General features: G+C 39.4%; 1 protein-coding gene across 2 annotated transcripts; it reads left to right on the plus strand.

Annotated features, from left to right (window-relative positions):
• Positions 1-29: 29 nt before the first annotated feature.
• PPIL4 (peptidylprolyl isomerase like 4) lies at positions 30-20,314 on the plus strand. 2 transcript variants are annotated; one of them, XM_075499016.1, is made up of 13 exons: positions 30-237; positions 1,336-1,403; positions 1,482-1,546; positions 3,369-3,486; positions 5,464-5,606; positions 5,957-6,053; positions 7,468-7,584; positions 9,434-9,558; positions 10,260-10,326; positions 11,184-11,295; positions 12,852-12,948; positions 13,582-13,720; positions 19,885-20,314. In XM_075499016.1, the coding sequence occupies exons 1-13, from the start codon at positions 168-170 to the stop codon at positions 20,107-20,109; spliced, it is 1,443 nt and encodes a 480-aa protein (XP_075355131.1). In that variant the 5' UTR covers positions 30-167; the 3' UTR covers positions 20,110-20,314. The 2 variants fall into 2 exon arrangements, with proteins under 2 accessions (XP_075355131.1, XP_075355132.1); XM_075499017.1 differs by lacking the exon at positions 30-237 and adding an exon at positions 539-936.
• Positions 20,315-22,446: the final 2,132 nt, after the last annotated feature.

Below are 22,446 nucleotides of genomic sequence, written 5' to 3' on the forward strand. Positions count from 1 at the left end.
GGCGCCTGGCAGGGCCCCCGGGCCAGCCCACCCCTCCTCCCCACAGCCCGCGGCCTGCCGGGGGGCGGCGGGGCCGCGCTGCCTCGGCGGCAGCTGCTCCTCCGCGCCGGCAGAGGGCGGCCCAGCGACGGTGGGCCTTGCCGCCGTGCGGAGGGGGGGTGGCGAGCATGGCCGTGCTGCTGGAGACCACGCTGGGCGACCTGGTGATCGACCTGTACACAGAGGAGCGGCCCCGCGGTAGGAGCGCGGCGGGCCGGGGCCGGGGGAGCTGAGGCGGTCGCGGCCAGGGACGGGTGCTGTTTTGTGCCTTGCGCGGGCAGGTGGAAGCCTCGAATAAGGCTGCGGGCGGGCTAGTCGCCGCTGGGGGTGGCCGGCTGCAGGCAGCGCTTGCAGCCGCCCTCCGCACCCGGATGGCGCCTGATCGGTCAGGAAGTGCCGGTTTTAACGCCCGGCCCTGCTCGTGGCCGCCGCTGTGGCGCTGGGGGAGGACGCGCGGCTCGCTTCCCTGCGGCGGCTCTGGGGGCTGCGAAGGTTCCCCAGGTTTTCCGCCGTTCGGGGAAGCAGGGGCCGTTGGGCCGCACCCCGCGCCGCCCCAGCCGCCGGCCTTGGCCTCCCGTCAGTGCTGCCCGGCGGCACCCCCGCCCGCGCCCCTGGTAGCGAGCCCCGAGCTGGGGCTGCCCCGCACCTTGAGGTTTAGCTGCCGGCACAGCCTCCTAAGGCACGGCCTCCTCTGGTTCGATGTGTAATTTCTACACATTGAACAGGCTTCACACGGATGGTTTCAGTCACCAGCACACCTTCTCCCACCCTGTGTTTTGGCGTGTCGTGTCGGACCTCAGTCCTGGGATTAGATCCGAATGACTGCCAGGATTTCCGTGGCCGTCAGCGGTCCCCGTGGGCTCGTATATATGTGTTTGAAATACTTATAGGCATCAAGTTGGGAAGTTTGGGGTTTTTTTTTTTAAATTATGCGTTTATTGTACATGTAATGCATGTTTATTTAAAAAATTGAGAAAATGGTATATTCTAAATCGAAAGGCAACTGTGATCTTCTTTCTTAGGTGTTTGGAAAGAAACTGGGGAGAAGAAATGTGCATTTCTGTATAAGTAGCTGTATTTAGGGTTCTCTGAATCACTAGAGGTAGGCTTTAGGAAGGGGGGAAATGTTACCTCTCCTTAGAGCATTTCTCACAGCGTTTATATGTTGTATGCTGATAAGTCTTAAGACAGTCTGCTCCAAAAACACTTTTCTACACATTGAACTGGATATCTGTTATATCTATACTTACTATATCTGGGCTTTTCTTTAGTAAATGCTGGTATAATTTCTTACAGCTTGTCTGAATTTTCTGAAGCTCTGCAAAGTCAAGTACTACAACTATTGTCTTATTTATAATGTACAGGTAAGTATTCTCAATTCCTTTTTTGGTTTAAATTCACAAACATGAAAGCAATATCTTACGTACTCTGCTTTGTGACAGAGGGATTTTATTATACAAACTGGTGACCCCATGGGAACTGGCCGTGGAGGGGAATCCATATTTTGGTAAGTAAAACTGTTGTGTTACTTTAATCAACAGATAAGTTGTATAGGGGAGTAGGGATTCCGATTAGATTGTTTTCAGCTGTCTTGGGGCAGAATTACTGATGGGAAGTAAAAATGTTGATGAATAAGCTTCTTCGGTTGTCATACCTATATACCTTTTTGATTCCTATGCTGCCTTTGGCCATTCAGATTTTTTTTTCTGGACAATATTCTATCTTTGACCTTAGAAGCGAAGTTACAACTAACAAGTTTTACATAGATTTCTGTTTATTTAAAAGTTAGTAAATAGTTACGATACTTCTCTTACAAAACCAAATCTATAATTAAGTGCTCTGTTGAAGGCAAGTCATTAGCAGTTTGTTACTACTTTTATTTTTGTAACAAAATGTATTTAATTGAGCAGGAAGGGAATATAGAGGCTATAATTCATTCCCTCTGTGTATAAGAAAGTAATCCTGTTGTTCTAAAAATTTACTTGAGTTCATTTTAGTCATGTTGAAAGTGTATAAGGAAATCACTTTTCTTCCTTGTTTAAGATGTTTTCAGTGGTCATGCACATAAAAGTTGAATAAATCATTCAAACAGCTAGGATGGAAGTTAGCAAAGTGCATATATTCTGTATGATTCCTTTTGAATTGTTATTAAAAGTAGAATTAAAATTGCAGAGCAGAACTAAACCTGGAGTGCTGGGGAACACAGTATACAGAGATAAATAGCTCAGTTGGAACAGAGGCAGTGTTGCTAGACTAATATTGACTTTTGTAAGTCTGGTCTGTCAGAGCATCTTAAATAGATAATCTTGAAAACTTGGATACATGGATCACCACTCTGGTGATCCTGGAAGCAGTGTAATTGTGCTAAGCAGATGCAAGTCTGGGTAAGTAAACTTGCCAGACCTGAGCTGTCTCTGCACATGGGTAGATCAAGTTTATTTTGATGTTCTGCTCTTTTATAAGGATTGGTCTTCTGAGGCTGTTTGGTAAGGCAGATATGGAAGTATAGTGTGATGAGAGAGTGGCAGATTCTGTTCCGCTGCTAGCATGGAAAATGGCAGTTTGTCTTTTCTACCTGGTCATTACTGCTGAAGTCCACAAAATTGGAGTTTCTGTTCTTGCTACCCAGGAAACTGATGCAAAGTTTAATTTGAATCCTCTCTTCATAGAGGCTTATAACTGCTTAGCAAAATCAGTTCAAACAGAACACTGTCCTTAAATTTGGGCAAATGTGTGTATTGACCATGCGTCTGTCAGTTATGGAGTGAGACAAAATGCGTGATATCAGGGTTAGACTTAAAAAATTAAGAAGGGTTTAACAATTTGCCATATCCTGTGTATCTCAAATTACTGTATGCAGTCCTGTCTATGTGATTAACTAAATTTACACGTAGATTTAGTTACTCTCCATTTATCTTGGAAGAGAAATTTGTGGCATAAATTATTACGTTTTTACAGTGTGGATTAACTTATTTTTACAGAGCCTACTTATCAAAATACGTATTTGCCTCATGCCTTAGAAAATTTTCTATACTGCATTTAAAAACATACAAATACACTCCCCCAGCCCTCCCCCCCCCCCCCCCCCCCCCCGCAAAAGCCACTGTGAAATGCCTCAGAGAAAAATCTGTTGTTCCCTGTAATATAAAGTGAATTACGTAAGTGTGGAGGTCCATAAAAATGTGCATGGATGCAATGTAAATTCTGGTTTTATTTGAATGCCAATGTAAAAATTTTTAAGATGTTTTATTTACTGTTTCACAGAATTTGTTTATCTCACTTTTTAAAATTCCTTTGCCTTGTAACATATTTGTTATATGTATTTTCAGTCAACTGTACGGTGATCAAGCTAGATTTTTTGAGGCAGAAAAAGTGCCGAGAATTAAGCACAAGAAAAAGGGAACCGTGTCAATGGTGAACAATGGCAACGATCAGCATGGATCACAGGTCAGCATGCAGTGTTGGAAAGCCTTGGTACATTTCTAAGTAACTAAAATGAAAATTCCTTCAGTTTACAAAAGAGGCATAACAATGGCAGTGTCATCTCAATAGTATCATCTTGTAATATGGTCAAAAGGCATGTGAAAAAACAGCCATAGATAGTATTTTGCATAGTGTCCTAGGTGCCAATGGGTATTTGATTACAGACAAGAAAGAGATTAAAATTCTCAGATTCAAATCCTGTCCTAGATTAATTTTATAAATCTTATTTGTTAGAATTCATTCCTCTCTTTTTTTTTTTTCCTTTGTTTATTCATTTCTGTTAATACCTTGATGTGATTTTGCTAATTTATGGAATGGGCAGGAAAAAATATTGTAGTTAAATGGAAATGAAAAGTAAGGAAATTGGGTTTTAAGATAATCTTAAAACTTTCTGGTTATAACTTTGTGTTAGTTTGGAAGCTGAAATCATACCACAGTTTCCTCTGTATGGTTACATGCAAGTGTGCATTAATAATCCAGGGTAAGTTTACAGTTTTATTGCAGTGCTGTTATAAAACAAATTTTGAAAGTGGTAGTGTTTCCTTTGCTGTTCCCTGTTTACATGCACAAAGTTTTTGCTGTACATGTTTTTAAAGCTCTAATCTCATAGAATGGTATTATTTCTAAATTATAATTTTAGATGCATTGTCACTTTTTTATATATTAAAACGCCTCACTTGTAATATCCATATGTTTTAATTCTAAAAAGAGGGGTTTTTTATAATGGAAGAGCAATTTAAAAAAACCTACAATTTTATTCCAGCTAGAGCTTGTAATATAGGGAGTTAATTTTGCTGCTTTCCCTGCATTGTATGTATAAAATTGTTTGTTTGGGTGGGGGGGTTAGGAAGAAGAGATGACACTTATATTTACATTTAAGAATGCAGCCTGCTAGCATATACACAGGCATACAGGAATGAATGCAGTTCCCAGCAATGTTGTTATAGCTTTTTCCTTGGGAAAGAAGAATTCCAGCAAGGAATTACGTGGAGTTGGCTTATAAATATAATGTAGCTTAGTGTAACCTATACCAAATACTAACCAGTCTTAACTGTGTTGCAGAGAATAAGGAATGACATGTTACTGGGCAGATTGTAAAGTGTGGATGTAGCGGTTGTGTTCTGTTATTTGTGCATATCTGCTTCTTCCTCCTTTGTTCATTACCAAGTGTCCTCCCTCTTTAATTTGTTACCAAGTGTTCAGCTGGTATAAATTCTAATAGCTTCAATTTTGCCCTAAAGTGAAACACCTGATTTGTGTTAGGATACATTTCAGTGCCGGTTCAAGCAGATCTAAGTCAATGCTACTGTGTTCTAGTTTTCCTCTCAATGCTGCTGCATCCTGTGTTTTGGGAGAGAAGGGTTTGCCCTACGAGGGAAGGCAGGAAGAAAGTCTGGATAGAAACAGGTGAAGATAGAACTATGGAAGCTTTTGCCAAAACTGTGAAAATGCACCTGCTGAATGCAGTTTGATGAACAGGCTATTTGAGCTCAGCTCACTGCTGCCCAGAGAGGTAGCCTTGCTCTTTGTGTCCTCTCCCTGTCATCAGCTGTGATGCCTATCACATCCTTTGCTGATCTTGCTCAGCAAATCTACCTGGCAGATAACTATCTGCTCTTCCTCTGCCGGTCTGGTTTTCTGCCAGGTTACTGAGTCATACCGATTCACAGAAGGGCCCAATGAGCTGAAGCTGTGAGCTTGTGTGGAGGGAGACTTGTATGAGAAAGCCTCTCTTCCTCAGGCAGTGGCTGTGAGCTGTAGGTTGGCTCACCATGTTCTCAGAGGTGATGGAAGAAGACTAATCTTCTCCTGCAGAAGTCAGGAAGAGGTTTTGGTTTTTTCCCCCCACTGATTTCAGTGAGAGTTGTACCTTTCCCAAGGTAAAACTCAAGCCCTGAATTCTTCTATTTACTGTTACTGGTTTTGTATTTTCTTTTCCAGTTTCTTATTACTACAGGGGAAAACCTGGATTACCTTGATGGTGTGCATACAGTATTTGGAGAAGTGACAGAAGGCATGGATGTATTGAAGACAATTAATGAAACCTTTGTAGATAAAGATTTTATCCCATATCAAGATATCAGGTGTGACTGCTTTTAACTTCCCTTTTTGAGGAATACATTATAATTAAACAAATTAATCTTTTTTTTGGAATCTAGATTAATATAGCGGTCAGGTGACCTGTACACGGTATCTTAAATACTTTTTATTCCAGTATTATTGGTAAAATAAGCAGGTACTAAAACAACTATATAAGAAAATGTGCAACTATGTTGCCTTTATAAAAGCATCAGTACTGGTATTTACAAGCATACAGTAGGTTTGGCTCTTTGCGATATAACTGAGAGTCAGCAGGGCTGGTTTCCTGTTACTTGGGTAAAGAGAGTTTTATTTGCATGTGACTGATGCTGGTCTTGGTTTTGTTTTCTGTAAGGATAAATCATACAGTAATTTTAGATGATCCATTTGAAGATCCACCTGGCTTGTCTGTTCCTGATCGCTCACCAGAACCTACTAAAGAACAGCTAGATGTGAGTGTTTATGATGGCTTCTTGGGGAAAAGTTGGAAGAAATAATTAAACTTATCCCTGTTAGTGGCCAGCACAGACTTGGTCGAAATAAGAATTCTGTCTTTTAAGGCTTTGTCTGTCAATCTGTATCCTAAAAGAATGACACATTTTTAGTGTAGGAGCGTAAGAGATGCTCTTCTACTATGCCAGCTTGAGTTCTGATATGTCAAATGCTTGTATGTTATTTGGGGCTATTGCTGTGTTTAATCAGATATGGCTGCTTAATCTTTCAAGAAAAGGATAAAAGGGTGACTTGGGTGCTCTCCCTTGTGAGGCCATATTTTAGGTTTCTAATTACAGTGCAGTTAAGCAGAACATTCAGAATATTCACCTTTGGCATAACTGGGTTTTTGTATGCTCTGATAGAACAAAAAATATAACAATTATTAATATTGAAGTGCTTACTGCTGTTTTCCTTTTAAATGTGAAATAGTCTATGTTTCAGTGGAAGTAATCTTGGTTATTCTTTGAGTTATATCTGCAAGCATGCATACTGTTGTGGTGTATTTGATCAAACAGAAGGAATTTGCTAAAAATATAACAGTAATTATTTATAACTTACTCATAGCATGCAGTTATGGAAGTTGCTATGTGAGATTATCTCCTTGTATGGAAACAGTTGTTTCAAGCAATGAATAAATTGACTATAGAGAATATTGTGTATTTTTAAGCTTAACAGATATAACTACAAGACTGGAATTAGGCTTTCATAGTACATCTGCACTGTGGTTAATCTCTGATGTACCTTCAGATATGTTAAATCGTATAAGGAGTTTAATAGCTCACTGCCACCTGTGTAGAGATTGGAAAGCTTATACTTAGTTTTCTTCCGCCATAGCATGTCCGAAGATACACCTTTTGGTGTAGAGATGGCTGTAAGAAAGGCAGCATTCTAGAGATGCTGATGAGAAAAAAATTAAACCTCAAATCCTGCCTAGATGTAGATGTGTAAAAATAAAATTCTTGTTGTGATATATTTAATGTTTAAGTCTGATGACTCACAGATATTTGCAGTGTTCCTTATCTTCATTTCTGGTAGGAGCTATCTAGATTAGAAATGAGTTGACACTTGTGGTGAAATATTGAGTATGAGATGGGAGTATAAAAGAATTTAGAATATCTAACTGAATATGGTTCAAATTGGGCCTGAAAGTTCATACATAGTTCATAGTGCCTGAAACACATGAGGGTAACATCTCCCTCCCTTTTTTTAACCTAAGTGGGAAGAACAGAATGAAAGCCCAGTTCTGCAGAGATACAGCACTCAAGCATTTTTCATGTCTTGAGGGGGGAGGTCATCCAAGTAATATTTGGAAAGTGAGAAAGAATTTTTGGCCATGGCTTGATAATAAATAGCTTTTCCTTCATTTTTCAGAGTGGCAGAATAGGAGCAGATGAAGAAATTGATGACTTGAAAGGACGGTCTGCAGATGAAATAGAAGAAGTTCAGGCAGAAAAAGAAGCAAAAACTCGTGCCATTCTTCTGGAAATGGTGAACATCTTTCTGTATTTATCTTTTAGATGTTATTCCTGTGTGTATGCATGTTTTATTAAGTCTAGGAGGATATGTACTATTTATCTTGAAGTTGCTCATCTGATGATGATGTTACGGCTCAGAATCTGTGCTATTAGATGTCTATGGTACCATGAAAAGGATTGAGCATGAGCACTGGAGGAGGTTTTCTGATAAAACCAATGATATTTCATTTTCAAAGCCAAGATTAAAAGTGGGCCAATGGAGGCTCTATAAAAACTTGCTAGAAGTGCATCCAATTAAAAAACCATAAACATAATATGCTGCTGAATATCTTTAATCCTGGAAAAGGTTTAGCATGTGTGGGACAAAACTGAGCTAATTTGAGATAATCTCTTCCCAGTGCGTATAGTGGCATTGAGATTGCATTATTCACATATGTAATGGTTGTCTTCCTTCTGTGGGATTAGTTGAATTTAACGTTGGTTACCTTTATGTTCTTCCTTCTTAGGTATAGTGTTTGGTAACTGCTGGCAGTTGTAAACTCCATATAGTAACAAATTTGTGAATAGGCTTTGAAGTATTTTTTCCTTTTTTCCCTTTTCTCTCGCTCTGCGCTCTTTTCTCGCTCTCTTTTTCTCTCTTCTCTCTCGCTCTCTGTGTTCCTCTCTCTCTCTCTCTCTCTCTCTCTCTCTCTCTCAATTTTTTAGAAAAAAGAGAAAGGAAAAAAGCACACACACTGTTGAAGGATAGGTGAATCCATCACACTTCTTTACAACTACCAAATTCAAATATATGGTGAATAGTTTGCAGCAGAGACTAATACCAAGGTCAGTCTAGATGTGGCCACAGTGTTGCAGAAGGTCTGCAGGTGTGGGTTCTTGTTTTGCAGCAGCAGTGGGGCTAATGACCTGTGTTCCAGATAAAGTTAGCTAAGAAAGGCAAGTGAGGTATGTGAGCCAATGCAGTAATTTTCCATAAATGTTGCTGGGTAGTATGCAATAGGGAGCTATGTCATACAAGCTGAAGAGATGAAAAACTAAGTGTACTGCTAGTTTCACTGATTTGAGAAACTCCAACTATTAGTTCCATTGTTCTTTTGTTGAAACAATAAACTTCTCTGAGTGTGTCGTGCTTAAACTCCTTGTGTGTTCTCTTTTGTGGAATCTGCTTCTTATTTGTGTCATTTTGCTTCTTTCTGCTATCAAACTAATATGCATTACCTTTTTATTAGCATATTAAGTAAAAGATGGAGATACATTTTTTAAATATCACTAGTCTTTTGTTCGGGTTTTAAGAAGTGCTACAATTCAACAGGAGGTAGTTTGTGTATTTGCATTTTCCTCTGTAACTTAATTTGCTAGTTCGAGGACGGGAATTTTGATCAAATGTCGGAACAAAGTTGTGTAATTGTAACTTCTCATCCTTATCAAGCTGTCTTAAATTTAAGCTTATCCTAGCTGTTGCCAGATTTCAAGAAAAGGTGAGTTTATCTTGGGTACAGACAGAGACTAAGGAATGGATCCAGTTCATTTTTACTTTTATAACAGAGTGGCTCTAAAAGTAGACTTTCACCTTTTAGATCTGTGTATTTGTTACGTTATGAACAGGGAAAGCAAGGTAGAAAGTATTGGTGACTTTTCATGAAGTCCCAGTGGTGGAATTGCAAATAGATAATCATTTTTAGGTGCTACGGAAAACGCTTTTTTTTGTGACGTTGAGTATGAAAAATATTGTATTATTTTTTGATTTTGTGATAGGAATGTGTCTGAGATCATACAAAAGATGTGTTGCCAATGTGCTTGTGGCAATAAAATGTAGAGAGCTTTAGGCAGAAGTGATGAAAGTCTTTTTCTGTATGCTGCAGGTGGGAGACTTACCAGATGCGGAGGTCAAGCCACCAGAAAATGTGCTGTTTGTTTGTAAACTGAATCCTGTGACCACAGATGAAGACCTAGAGATAATATTTTCACGATTTGGTCCCATTAAAAGGTAATTATTGTACAATAAAAAAGAAAACAGTTGTTGAAACTGAATATGATTCCTGCCAGTTTCTTTAGGTTTGGCTGTTAAGTAGTATTCTGGCATCTCTGGAGATTTATCCTGTGCCTGCATGTGTTTGAATGGAGACCACAACAATGGTGATACAAAGTCAGATCTAGCTAGATGAGTATCCTGTCCCAGCAGTGGTTTTAAGTGAAAGCCTAGGGAAGTGTAGGAACAAGGAAAGCATATGATACTCTCCCCAGCCCCCCTGTTGTCTTCTTCCTTTCAGCAGTTTTATCTCACATGCTACATGAGCTAGATACAGTCTCTGGGTTTTTCTTCTCCATGGGAATATGTATGGTTTTGAGATAAAGCAACAAACACTTCTGTCATCTGATATGCTCCTTGTTAAGGTGTTCCTCATGCCTGCTGCCTTTTTCAGTTTTGAACTTGGCTCCTAGTTTCAGTTGATTCCTCCTGGTACTGATATCAAAAGACATGATGAGCAGTGAAACCTACTTTCCTACACCTCTCTATCCTATACCCCAAAGTTACCTTTTTTTCTTGCTAAGAGTACTAGCCTACATACTTATGCTTTGTATGCATTTTTTTTTTTAACTGTTACTCTCCCTTTTAAGCAGTGCTTGCCTATCCTACGTTTTTTGCTCCAACAACATTGACATTTTAATTTCATATCAATTTTTCAGCTGTGAAGTGATTCGAGACTGGAAGACTGGTGAATCTCTTTGTTATGCTTTCATTGAGTTTGAAAAGGTATGTTATTTTGGTATACTGTATGTAGATTCTGCTTATAAAAGTTAATTTTCAGCATACTTCCATTAACAAAAAACAGTGAAATCTTCACGTGTGGGGTAGCTAATATTTTCTCTTACTGACTTAGTTATAGAAGTTGTAGGTCCTAAATGAGGTAAACGTTTAAGTCTTTCTCTATTCAACCAAGCAATACAAATGTTGTTCTTGGGTTTTCTTGAAACTAGTGGGAGGAGAGCGGGTCCCTTTTTTTTCCCCAGAGCACATTAGGAGTTAAGAGTTAAGGAAGGGAATGCTAGGAGAAAAAGGAGGCATGCTGCATAAAGAGAGGAGGGTGTATGAAAATAAGGTAGATTGCTGTGTACAGTAGTGTCCTATATTGGGCTTGTAAATGGTGCTTGCTTTATCAACGTGCTGCTCTTACTGTGAGATTGATAGTAAAAGTTCTCTTGATGGTGCATAGTTTCTTGTTTGTATCTGCTAATCTCTCTAATCTGTGAGGAAAACTGGAAAACACTGGAAAAGTGTTCTCACTTTTCTTTAGCCTACTTATGTACTTAAAATGGAGCTTTTGCTAGTTGTTGTCCTTTTCTTCCTTGTTTTTCTGAATGTATTACTTGTGCCAAACACGTAGCTGGATTGGCAGATTTTTAAAATAGTGAAATGGAATTTGAAATGTTTACATTTGGACAAAGCATAACTATTTCTTTTGAAATGGCACAATGCAAGAACTGCTGTGCTTTATGTAATTTTAGAAAAAAAGGTATGCCATTAAGCAGTTGAATTTGTGTTTGAGCTCTTCAGTGAATATTCCTATGAAATAAACATGACTCAAAATTTTCTGGAAACATTAATATCAGGAGGAAGACTGTGAGAAAGCCTACTTCAAAATGGACAATGTGCTGATAGATGACAGACGGATACATGTGGATTTTAGCCAGTCTGTGGCAAAGATTAAGTGGAAGGGAAAAGGTAGATATGCTTGTGATTCTTTGACCCTCATAACTTAATAAGCCGTGACTTCTAAACTGTAAGTATTATAGAAAGAGAAGCAGTTGTTATGAGCTTAAATCATCTCATCTTCAGGGATATAAATTTTCCTGGTACTGTAGTAAATAGAGCAACACAGTCGCTAGCTCTTTTCACTTGTTCCATATGAAAGAGTAGAAGGGTTTACTACTGTTATGTTAACATTACATTGCCATGGATTGCGTTTTTATCAGATGTTTTTTGGCCAGTAAATCATTTGTTCCTCTCAAGCTTTAAAAGTGATGTTTTTTATATTACTTATTAGCAAAATATGGCAGTACATTGTTACTTTCTAGTGTCTTGTCTTTATTCCCTGTATGACAGTTGGGTATGTACAAGAAAAAGTCAGTATTCAGGCCAGAGATTTCCCCTTTTTGCCTCCTGTAGGTCAAACATATTGCATAGCAGGCTGTATGTTATGAAACCAAATTTCAGGTGTTTGAGGATGTTTTGGGAGGAAAAAGATGGTGGGAGAGGTGGATACAGTGGTTATTTGGTTGTTGGGGACATGAGGAAAATACTGGACTTGGAGAGGTGACTGCATTGCAGTGGTGATGTTCTTGTCTGTCTTTGCCTAAAAATGCAGTCAGCCCTCAATTGTTTGCATATGATTTCTCCAGGCTGGGGACTAGTCATGGACACTGAGGTACTAGAACTTGTCCTGAAGAGAGCTGAGAGGACTTTGTAATCTATACCATGCTCTGCAGTGCATCTGCATGACTACATGGAAAACTTTTCTTTAGCTGGGTAACTTAGGTCTAAATTGTCCTATATATTGGAAAGCTAACTATATTGTTATCTTGATTTGCTTATATGGTACCCAAAAAATGACCTAGGGGAAGTATTGTCCTTCCACCTTCAGTAGCCATTTCTGACCTGGCCAGTTAATATTGCAGTTTTAAGTATCACCGTGAGATGGCAGCACGTTGCTGTAGAATAGTTTATTAATCTGTGAGCTGGTACTTTCAAGTGAATGGATGGAAAATGAAATCTGTCATGCCCCTCTTTAAATCAAGACGTGACAATTTTTTTTATAGTTTTCCATTTGAATTTCTAAGCTGTAGCTGTCTCAGAGGTTTCCCTTTGTGCACCACGGAGCAAAAAGTCATTTAATAATGACTTTTTAAAAGTCTGTAGGCTTTCATGGTGACAGAATTTAAAGTAGTGTGACATAGGACCTGTAATCAAAGTGGGACCAGTTGCTAAATCCTGCTTTGTGATCCTGTTCATGCGTTGCCTCCACTGGACACGAGTGAGGAGAAAGCCATATGTTGTTTAATGGGATCTGCAAACAAGAGAAAGAAAGAAAATCACAACTTGTCCTACTCTCTTCTACTCTGTTACCCAGATGTCAATGTTGTTTCTGGAACTGTATCCTGCTATGAATCTCTGTATGGTTATGAAGAGCCCTTAAATTCATAAGCAGAACTTAGTAATAGGTGTGGATCTTGGTTGGTTTTTTTAGTTGGAGTGAATTGAATATATTTTTCTGTGGATAGGTGGGCGGTATACCAAGGACGATTTCAAAGAGTATGAAAAGGAACGTGACAAACCTTCAAAACTTGCTCTGAAAGAGAAGGTAAAACCAAAGCAGGAGTATCCTTTTCTGGTCAAAGGCATTTTTTGCACTAAGTACAATTTATGAAAACAGCCTGGAAAAGACTTCTTATTCTTAAAGCTTACCAAATGGGTGTTTTGCTGCTGCTTCATATAACCATTTGGTGTTTGAGATGGAATTAAGCATTTTGTGTTTTTCATTTGATGACTTCAGTGAATTTAGTCAAATTGGCATGAGCTGTTTCACTTCCATGTTGTGTGCAGGTAAATAATGTTCCCAGTCCAGAGCCCTGGAATGACGTGGCATAACGGAGTTTTAAGTAGTTTAACAAAGGACCTGCTGCATCCAAAATGAGACCATAGTAGTAACTAAATCATGCTCTGCGATTCTACTTTGCTCGTGGTGAGCATGAGAGAAGAGAAGACCATAGCTTGTTCAGATATCCACAGGTAGAAAAGAAAGGAGAATTGGGACCTGGCTGTACTGTTTGACAGGACAGAATTCAGTCGTTTTAGCACAGCTGATTTTTAAAATATCCTGTTCTGCCTGAAATACATAGTAAGTCTTGGAAAACCCTGGTCTGATAAACAGGGGTTTTTGCTTTGTGAGCTTTTATGTTCTGCTATTTATTGATATTAAGTAACAGATCTGTCCTTAACCTACACCATCAGTACCAAGTATGACCTTGTCCTGGATGAAGATATAGAAGAGTCTCAAACAAGTCAGTCACACTTGGCTAAAAAACAAAAGAAGAAAAAGCACCACCACTCTGAAGATGAAGAGGATGACAAGAGGACTAAAAAATCTAAGGTACTAACCTCTTTGTGCATTAACTTTATACCTGTTTATTGTTCTCCTAATAAAAGAAGCCAGGAAAAAAAGTCTGATATTGAACTGAGGACATGGCGTGCAAAGTCCTGTAAAATACAGCCGAAGGCTGATGTTAGTATCTGATTATGAAAGAGGCTTTCCAAATCTTCCTGGACTTTTGAAGCTTGGCATGTCTGAATGGCTTTTTGCCAAAACATCCTGAAGAGGCAATGTAGCCTCTTATGAAGCAGGAGATCTTCAGCACTTTGAACCTGTTGTTCACATATTCCCAGTCATAAACTAGTAGTTAATCATATTTCATGAATGTAAACTATTTCTCATTTTCTTGCCAGACCAGCATGTGTTGGCTTTTTCCCATATGGAATCAGAAACACAATCTCTTTGCATTATCTTTTTTTATTTTTCCTTAACTGTTTTGGAAGCATTTTTGTAAAATCTGTATGCAGGTTTGCTTGCATCTGTATTGTGCAAGCATATGCTGCTGTAAGACTCAGACTATGGAGGAGATCATCAGAAGACAGTGGTTCTGTCATTCATTAGTTCCACTGCAGCCTGTCAGGTCAGCATTCTCACGTTTCTGTGAACTTGGGGTAGTCGAGATGTTGATGTTTCATGGAAACAATGTCTGCAATGATAAAGTGGAGGGTTAACCACTATTGAAGTGTGAGCATTAGGGAGAATAGAGCTAAGCTGAAAAAAAAAAACAACCAAACCCCAGTATTTTAACAATGCAAGCTTTATGAGTGAGAACAAGGCTGTCTTCTAGCAATTTTGCAGAAAGTGATAAGGTTCCAGCCACAGTAAATAAAGCCATTGTCCTGGCACGAGTTTTGAGTACTGCTTTAAGTTCTGTGTCCAGAGAGCATACATGCTTTGGTTGTTCCATTGCATCACTTCTTGCTGTGATGCTAAAAATAACTTTTCTCATAAATGTTAGCAATTAAATTTTTTCAATGCCACCAGTAAGCCATATTACTCATTTGTGGTACAAGTCTTTTTGTCACTATTTGTATACTAATTCAGTTGGGATCCTTTGGGTGGAGGGGAGGGACCTGTTCAGATAAATAAAGTCTTGATCAGAGCATATACATACAAGAGGTCTGAACTAATGTTGGTTTAGACTTCCTCCTATCTTTTTGGCTCATTGACATTGTCACTTTAACATTCTTGAATCAGGTGTTTCTGGAAGTAGTCTTTGTTCTTGATGGTTCAGAAATTGCATGTGTGGAACTAGCTGGTCACGCGTGATTAGCAGAGAACATTTTAAAATCATTCAGATGTCTCCACCCCTGCAGGTGGTACAGCAAGTACTGGAAGCAATAGACTTAACCTCTGTATGTTATAATGGTTACAAGGGGACTGTGAGACACGTTAGCAGTGGATTTCATAGCACAAAAATGTGAAGACAGAGGGATTCCTGGTGCTATGTCCAGGTTCTGGAAAATAGTGTTTCCTAGTGCTTCACTCTGATCTCTTCTGTGTCTCTGTATATCTTTTTGTGATTTAGTTGCTTGCTCCTGTTGTGGTTTGTTCCTGTAGTCTACTGCTGCTGTATTCTGGTATCTTCTTTCTCACTGCTTTCCTCTCTGTTGCTCATCTTTACCTGTTTTGGTGTAAATAGCTTAGCCTTCTTATGCCAAAAATCGCAGGTGGAGGCTTACTTCTATTCTCTGATGGCAAGCAACATAGTTCTTCTTGGAACTGTGAAAATGAATTTATGGGAAGAATCTTTCTCTGTGCCTGTACTTGAGTATTCTTGTTAGTGTGTACTATATAGTATGTACATGCTGAGCAGTATGTACTCAGTCTGATTTAGAGATTCAGTAAGTATCTTGGGCATGGCCCTTTCTAGATGAAATCTGCAGGCAGCTTAGCTGACAAATCCTGTTTAGCATATACAAAATGTAATTTTTTATTTATTTATTTATTTATTTATTTTAGATTTAGAATTTGGGCATAATCTGGGGAACTCATACAAGAAAAGGGGAAGGAGGCATGTTCTTGAGACAGAGTATGTTCAGTGTGAATACTGAGACCAGCACAAAGCATAACAGTATGGAAACTTCTTTGAATGGTAGCATTTTTAGTATACGCAAACAAAGCATTTGCCGTTAACCCTATTTTGGAAATATTAGAATATATTTGAGGTAAGAACTTTAAAACAAAACAACAGCAGACCTTCCACAACTAATTGGCCAAAGACCACAATAGCCATGCTTCATACATAAACTTCCCCCCTGAGCCCTAGTGTGGCAGAGATTTTAATTAACAGAGAACAGGGCCTTATAATGAAGTTCTGGCAACTGAAACTGCAGTTTGTGCTACCAGCTCCAGCTATGACTGAAGGGGTTTTATTTTCTGAATAGTTTCCATGATGGTGAGTTGTTTTTCTGTTCTCTTGCTGGTTTTTTTTTCTTTAGTGTATTTTGACTCATCCTTTTCTTAGTCTGACACCCGTTTCCTGAATCTTCAGCCTCTGTGTTGATGTTTTAAGAATATATTTTTGAATCTTGTGCTATTTGACTTGATTCCAGAGGGTAGAAGAGGTAGGGTGTTGTGGCTTGCTTTTAGTAGGTAACAGGATGTGGGTCTGGAGCAGGAGGCTGCACTACCATGTGGGTTTGTGAATAGGATTTGGTAGAGTTTTTTTGCATACAGGTCATGCTTCTGCTTGAGATCTATATTATGACTTTGTTCCCTTTCCAGTTTTCTCTGTGTGTTTTGGTTCCTTGGATTTTTTTTTTTTAAGGTAACTGGATCAGTGGAGGAGTATAGCCTACCCAATAGGTTTTTGTGAGACATAGGGGCTTCCTGACTTTCAGGTTTCTGTAGTGCATGGTTTTGGCAAACATAATGATTTTTCTGGTTTTAATTTCCTGTTCTTAGTGCTTATTGGACACTGTTCTCTTTACATTCAGGGTCAAGTTTGATCAAAATATCCCTCCTGAAAAGGCTGTCTCTATTTGTTTGCTCCTTTTAACCTTTAACTAGTGTGCTTAATGTATGTAGAGGTGGCATATTTGTTCTACTTTTTGTGGTTATGGTATTTCTAGCTGATTTACCAGCAAGTGCAGTTTGGCAAGTTACTACTTTTGGGAAAGCCAGCCATGAACTTCCAGAGAAGTGTTTTTCCGTCTTTTCTTATTTCCTTCCTCACATGTGTTCACAACACAGTGCTGGATTAAGAATTGGGATGATAATCACTTCCTCATTGACTGATAAGAGGCTGTGATCCTGGATTGAGAAATGTGGACTTCAGCAGTAAGAGCGAGCTTGTTTTTAAGTAGGAATCTTTTTCTTCCTCTTTCAATGGGAAAACAGCATGTTTCTGACTTGGATAGGGCATAAAAGATTTAATTTCAAAATACTGTTAGTTTTAGTAACTTAGAATGTTTAAAAAGTTGACTCTCTTCTGTGCCAAAGACTTTAAAAAGTAGAATCTTATTTAAGGGGAAACATAAGTGATTTTTGGAGGGGAACGAAGTTGCAATTCATTCTATTAATTCAAATGACTGCATTTTTTTTCTTTACTCTGTGATCATATTACTGCTGTGATGACCTTTTTGTGGCACTTTCAGATGTGCCCCGTATACCTGTACCCTAAATGCTTCTGTGAAGGTCATTGTGCTTAGCTGGCTCCATTCTCATGCGACTTTTTAAAATTCTTTCAGCGAGTTGCCCTTTTCTGTGGCATTCAACATAGGCTGTTTGTCTTCACTTTCAAGTCTTCAGTAACCTGTTCCCTGCCCTGACTTGGCCAGTAGCCTGTCTCCAGTGTTGGCTTGGTAGATTTTTCAACTGAGTGCTGTTCTGCTTTTCTCCTGTTTCTCCTTGTGCTGGGAGGAAACTTCAGCAACAAACCAGCTAGAAGGCAGCAATGCATCGAGCCCACCATCTGTTTTTCTGGCCAATATTTTTGTCTTGTTCCTCTCTACTCCACCACCAGTCTGTCCATCTTCTGATGTTTACTCAGGCCCTGCCACAAAGGGACTTGAAACCCGTTGTCTTGTTCAAACAGATGGAGACGAGGCCTTTGGGTACAAGAGTAATAGTAATATAGCTGTGCATCATTCTGAAGATGAAGGGACAAACCTCTTATAAATAGCTGGAATCGCCACTCCTTTTTGATGGATTCAGGTTTTAAAATCTGTACTGAAAAAGAGTTTGACAGTAAAGATGTGGAATAAGCAATTGGCTACCAGTGAGATTACTGTACCCAGCAGTAGTAGAAATTGTTTGTTATGTAGATAAAGATCAAATCTGTGATTATTGATGTGTGTGTTGGTCCAGGGGTTTTATGTTGCTTATTTTAACTCTAGTATTTCAGCATTATCTACATAATTCTAAAGGTGGAGTTTGCTCTGGGAACCATCCTGATCGCTGCCTTTCTGGATAAAAGCTCTGCTTTGGGCAGATTCTTTTTCACTATTCTTTTAAATAAATAATGTTTGCTTGTTTGTACATGCAGTATCAGTTTTAGCCATACAATTGTAAATGCTACTATCACGAGTACATATTTAGAAAAATGAAAATCTTATCTGAAATTAAGAAAAATACTGTGTAATTTAATGCAGACATTTTTCATAGTTCATAATGATCTGTGTTTAATAGTGGTATAATTAAAATCCCATAAAACGGTATCTGTCTACTAGAGCACATAGTGATACTAAACTTTCGAGGAGTCATACCTTCAAAACAAAAGTGCCAACCATCTTCTTAATAGCAAGTTGTATATGTATCTTTCTGCAGGATTCTGAAGCTCCTCTTCTATTTTGTTTCACTGTATATCTTAGTTGAATAGTAAGATCAAAATAGTTTTTAGCAGTGCTTGAAAATGTTACGAGTTCACATGTCAAAGCTCAATGTTGTGTATTAAGAAAATTCTTTACAGTTCCTTGAATTGAAGTGGCAACTTTCTAAGTGATCTTTATCTTTTTAGTTTTAAAATTGCTATGATGCTGTGGCCTGTATGGGTGTTGGTGTCTCCACATAGTTCTAGCATGTTCTGTGCCATAATCTTGTAGTGTGACATTTCACAATCTGAATAATTAAGCCATCTTTCCTTCATTTACTAATACGCTACCTTGGTGGTTTCATACTGCCTGCCTAGTGCAACAAGTGTAGCAGGTGTTCTACTGACAGCAATTCTTCCCGTGTTACATGAACCTCATTTCTCTCCAAAGCAAATCCATTCTGTGCGCTGAGCCACTCAGTCAGCGTTCTTGGTGACGATATGCAGAAAGCCAGGGAAATTGAAAATTTCCTCATTTTTTGCTACTTGAACTTGTAGTATTTTTTTAAGAGTTTTTGTGTGTGTGCTGAAACACCATTACCACTTGTAGTATGTACTGTTGGTCTTTCCTTTTTAGGCCATTTAAAATTAGACAGACTTGTATCCCTTAGAGTTTACTATGTCTGTGTGTGAGTGTATTCTCATGTGTTTTCTGCGTGGGTCATACCCATCAGCCTGCAAAATACAACTAATTCTTCATTACCTCATTATTGATTGACTGTACATTTAAAAGGATTGGATTCTCCATGTTGCCTTTTCTTGTGGACTTTTAGCTTCAAGGAAGTGAAGTAGTTTGCACACACATGTGTGTGGAGGGTTTTGGTCTTTGTAATGGTCTCATTCATTTTTCCGAAGCCTAGAATTTAGGCCATAAAGGATTATTACAGGCAGGTCTTAAAAAGCGTTCTGCATCTTCATAGCCCTGGAATGCCTGTGAACCAAAACCTACAATCGAAATACTTCCATTGCTTAGATAAGAAGTCAAAATCCAAATCTAGCTTAGAAGCTTGTGTGATGCTTATGAAGTTTGATAATATCCATCTGAGTTGAATCCCTGATATAACTGGTTTTTGCTAAAGCTCCTTAGGAAGTACAAACAGCAGCATGTGTGGCAGCCATGCTCTTTTCCATAAATGCTGACAAAAGCTGTAGACTTATTGTCTTCATATAGTTACAGTGGGGTTTTTTTATGTTATCTCTTTCAAATCATCATGGATGTGAATCTATTTCAGGTAGTACCAGCCTTAGGTAAGCAACCAACCATGCTTGACTCTTCATCTAGTTCTCTTCATGTCTTTGTATATTTTCCTCTTTTGTCTGTAACCACATATCTGTCTAATTCCTTTAACAGGATTCTGATCGAAAACATGAAGGAGAACGCTGTAGAGAGAAGATAAAGAGTGAGAAGAAAGACAGGCATCGGAGTCGCAGCCGATCTCAAGAGAGAGACTACACTTACAGCAAACAAAGAGACAAATACAAAGAAGACTTCCGAATAAGAGACTGGGATAAAAAAGCAGACAGAAGCAGAAGTCCTAAGAAATCAAAAGACAAAGAGAGGTCCAAGTACAGATGAAGGATGAGGAAAAGAGAGAGGGGGAACTAAAATATATTTTCTTCCAGCATTTCCAACATTCTCGCAAATGGATGTCCAGTTACTGGATAAAAGCAGTTGCCTTATGTTGGCAGGTTGGCCTTGTAATTCTATGGATGCTCAGTGTATGACTGTCGGAGTTAGCCTTGATTCCAAGAAGGTTGTTTCAATAAAGTATTTCATGTTAGTGGAGTGGTTTGAGTCTCTGATAAGGAATATTGTCTAAAGCTTTTTGGAAACGTCAGCATGCGCTAACAAGTGAATTGCCTTTCTCCACCGTGAAGAGATTTGCAGGATGTACCTCCTTTCTACAAGGGGGTTGTGTTTATCTTTCAGCACTTTCAGATGCTATGGTAATGAGTGTGATAGAAGACCTGGGGAGACAGAAATGTGCTGTGCACACTGCTTCCAGAAAGTGGGCAGATGCCATTTGTATATGAATATTCAAAACTCTATTTCCTTCCTTTAAGTGCTTCTTGTGCTTAGTCGTTTAAGGCTTAGTCACGTTGGCTCTATTTGCTGGCACCACTGTGCAGCAGTGGTTAAAGGTACTGAAGCACTGCTGCGCTGCTTGCAAGGGCAATGGAAGTGCTGCACCATACTGAATCAATAGCACTTACTTGCTCACTTATTTACACAGATAACTTGGCATTGTGGCATTGCTGGAGGATGCCTCTCAAAGCTAAGGTTCACTTGATACTTAGCCTATCTGGCCTCTGTAGTGTCAGGGGGATCCAGCTGCTATGATGTCAGGCAGGTTATGTTGGGTGGGTAAGAAAAGAAAATAGTTGCAGAATTAGAAGAAAAACAGAATTTGTAACTTGCATTGTATTTGTCAAAGCTTAGATGGGATTAATTTTCAGGTTTCGTAGCAGAAGTAGGTCAGTTAATAACTGTTCATCTACAGAGGGATGCAGGTGCTGTTACCAGAGCCTGGGTCCTAGTGCAAGTTGGCAGGCTCTTAAATGTCTGGCCTGCTCTGATAAACAAGACCTTGCCCTTTAAACAGTGTTAGCCAGTATGCATACATTTTAAGAACATGTATGTCCTTTTTCTGTGCAGAGGAGGAGACATCTCACATTTTTAGGAGGGGATACATGGGGAATAGTATTTGTCTTCCCTTCCATGGAATGTGTGATGGCTCGGAGCCAGTCTGATGAATAAATTAACTTTTTTTTCTTTTGTTATTGTGGTTTTTCTGTAATACTTGCTGTAGTGTCTGATTGTAATATGTAATAAGATTTTATAGCTGGATACCTCTCATTGGAATGTGATCTCCAGGACAAAGACTAAAATTCAAGGCAGCCAAGAAGAGTCGCTGCAAATTACTGTGCCCTGGAGGGCCAGTAGCTGTGCCTGGCTAGTGCATTTGAATGGACTGTGTGCAGAAAGTGAACTTCTGATTAAGATGCTTCTATGGGAAGGCTGGTACTAAAGGAACAAAAGCAGCTGTTTACCCCATGGCAGAAAATTCTGACTAAGCGGGCCGGGCCAGATGCCTAGAATATCCAGACACAAGCTGAGCGAGGATAGTGAGGGTATTGTATACCGAAATGCGCTTTCCACTGGCATCTACCCTGTCTTTGGTTTGTTAAAGATTAAATTATGTGTATTTGGCTAAGAAGCTTCCTTTTGCTGAATCTCTCCTGTCTGACTTCTGTGTGCTTCAAAGCATGGAACTAGAAATCCAGCGCTTCCATAACTGTCTCCTAACAAAATGTTTCTGAGCCACTGGGGACTTCCAGGAGCCTGTGCGGTCCTTGCGGAGTCAGAGTGCAGGGCCCCCTGTCCCAGAGGAGAAATAAAGAGGAAGCCTGCCCTTGGGAGTCTGTCGTGGGGGGGCCTGGAGCTGAGGACTGCTCCCTGTTCCTGTCAAAGACAGTTTCTGCTTTCAGTCTGGGCGTAAGAAGACTTCCAAAGAACTGTACTAGTCCAGGATATGATGCATTTGGGGTAGTGCTGCTGAGGCCATAGGTTTTCTCTAGCACTTCCTGCTTTGTTAAAGAAACGACGTTTGTACTGCCTTACTGTCCTCAGTTCTTTTCCACAGCACATTTTTAACATACAAAAAACACTGGCCAAATTTGACAAGGAAGTGGAGATCATAAAGCTTGAAGTTCTTGCTGCTTTTAGGAAATAGCAGTCATAGAAAGCAAAAAAAAGCTTCCTCTCTGAGGAAAAAGCTGGATTCCTGCTGAACACCAGAGGTCCTCTTGTGGGAGAGATGATAAAAGTGACTCAACAGCATGAAGAGTTTCAGCAGACGTTCCCAGGCTTCAGCCAGCCCCCAACCATCTGTGGGACCTACAGAACTTGATG

The sequence above is a fragment of the Mycteria americana genome, chromosome 3, assembly GCF_035582795.1.
Source record: "Mycteria americana isolate JAX WOST 10 ecotype Jacksonville Zoo and Gardens chromosome 3, USCA_MyAme_1.0, whole genome shotgun sequence".
NCBI classification, from domain to species: domain Eukaryota; kingdom Metazoa; phylum Chordata; class Aves; order Ciconiiformes; family Ciconiidae; genus Mycteria; species Mycteria americana.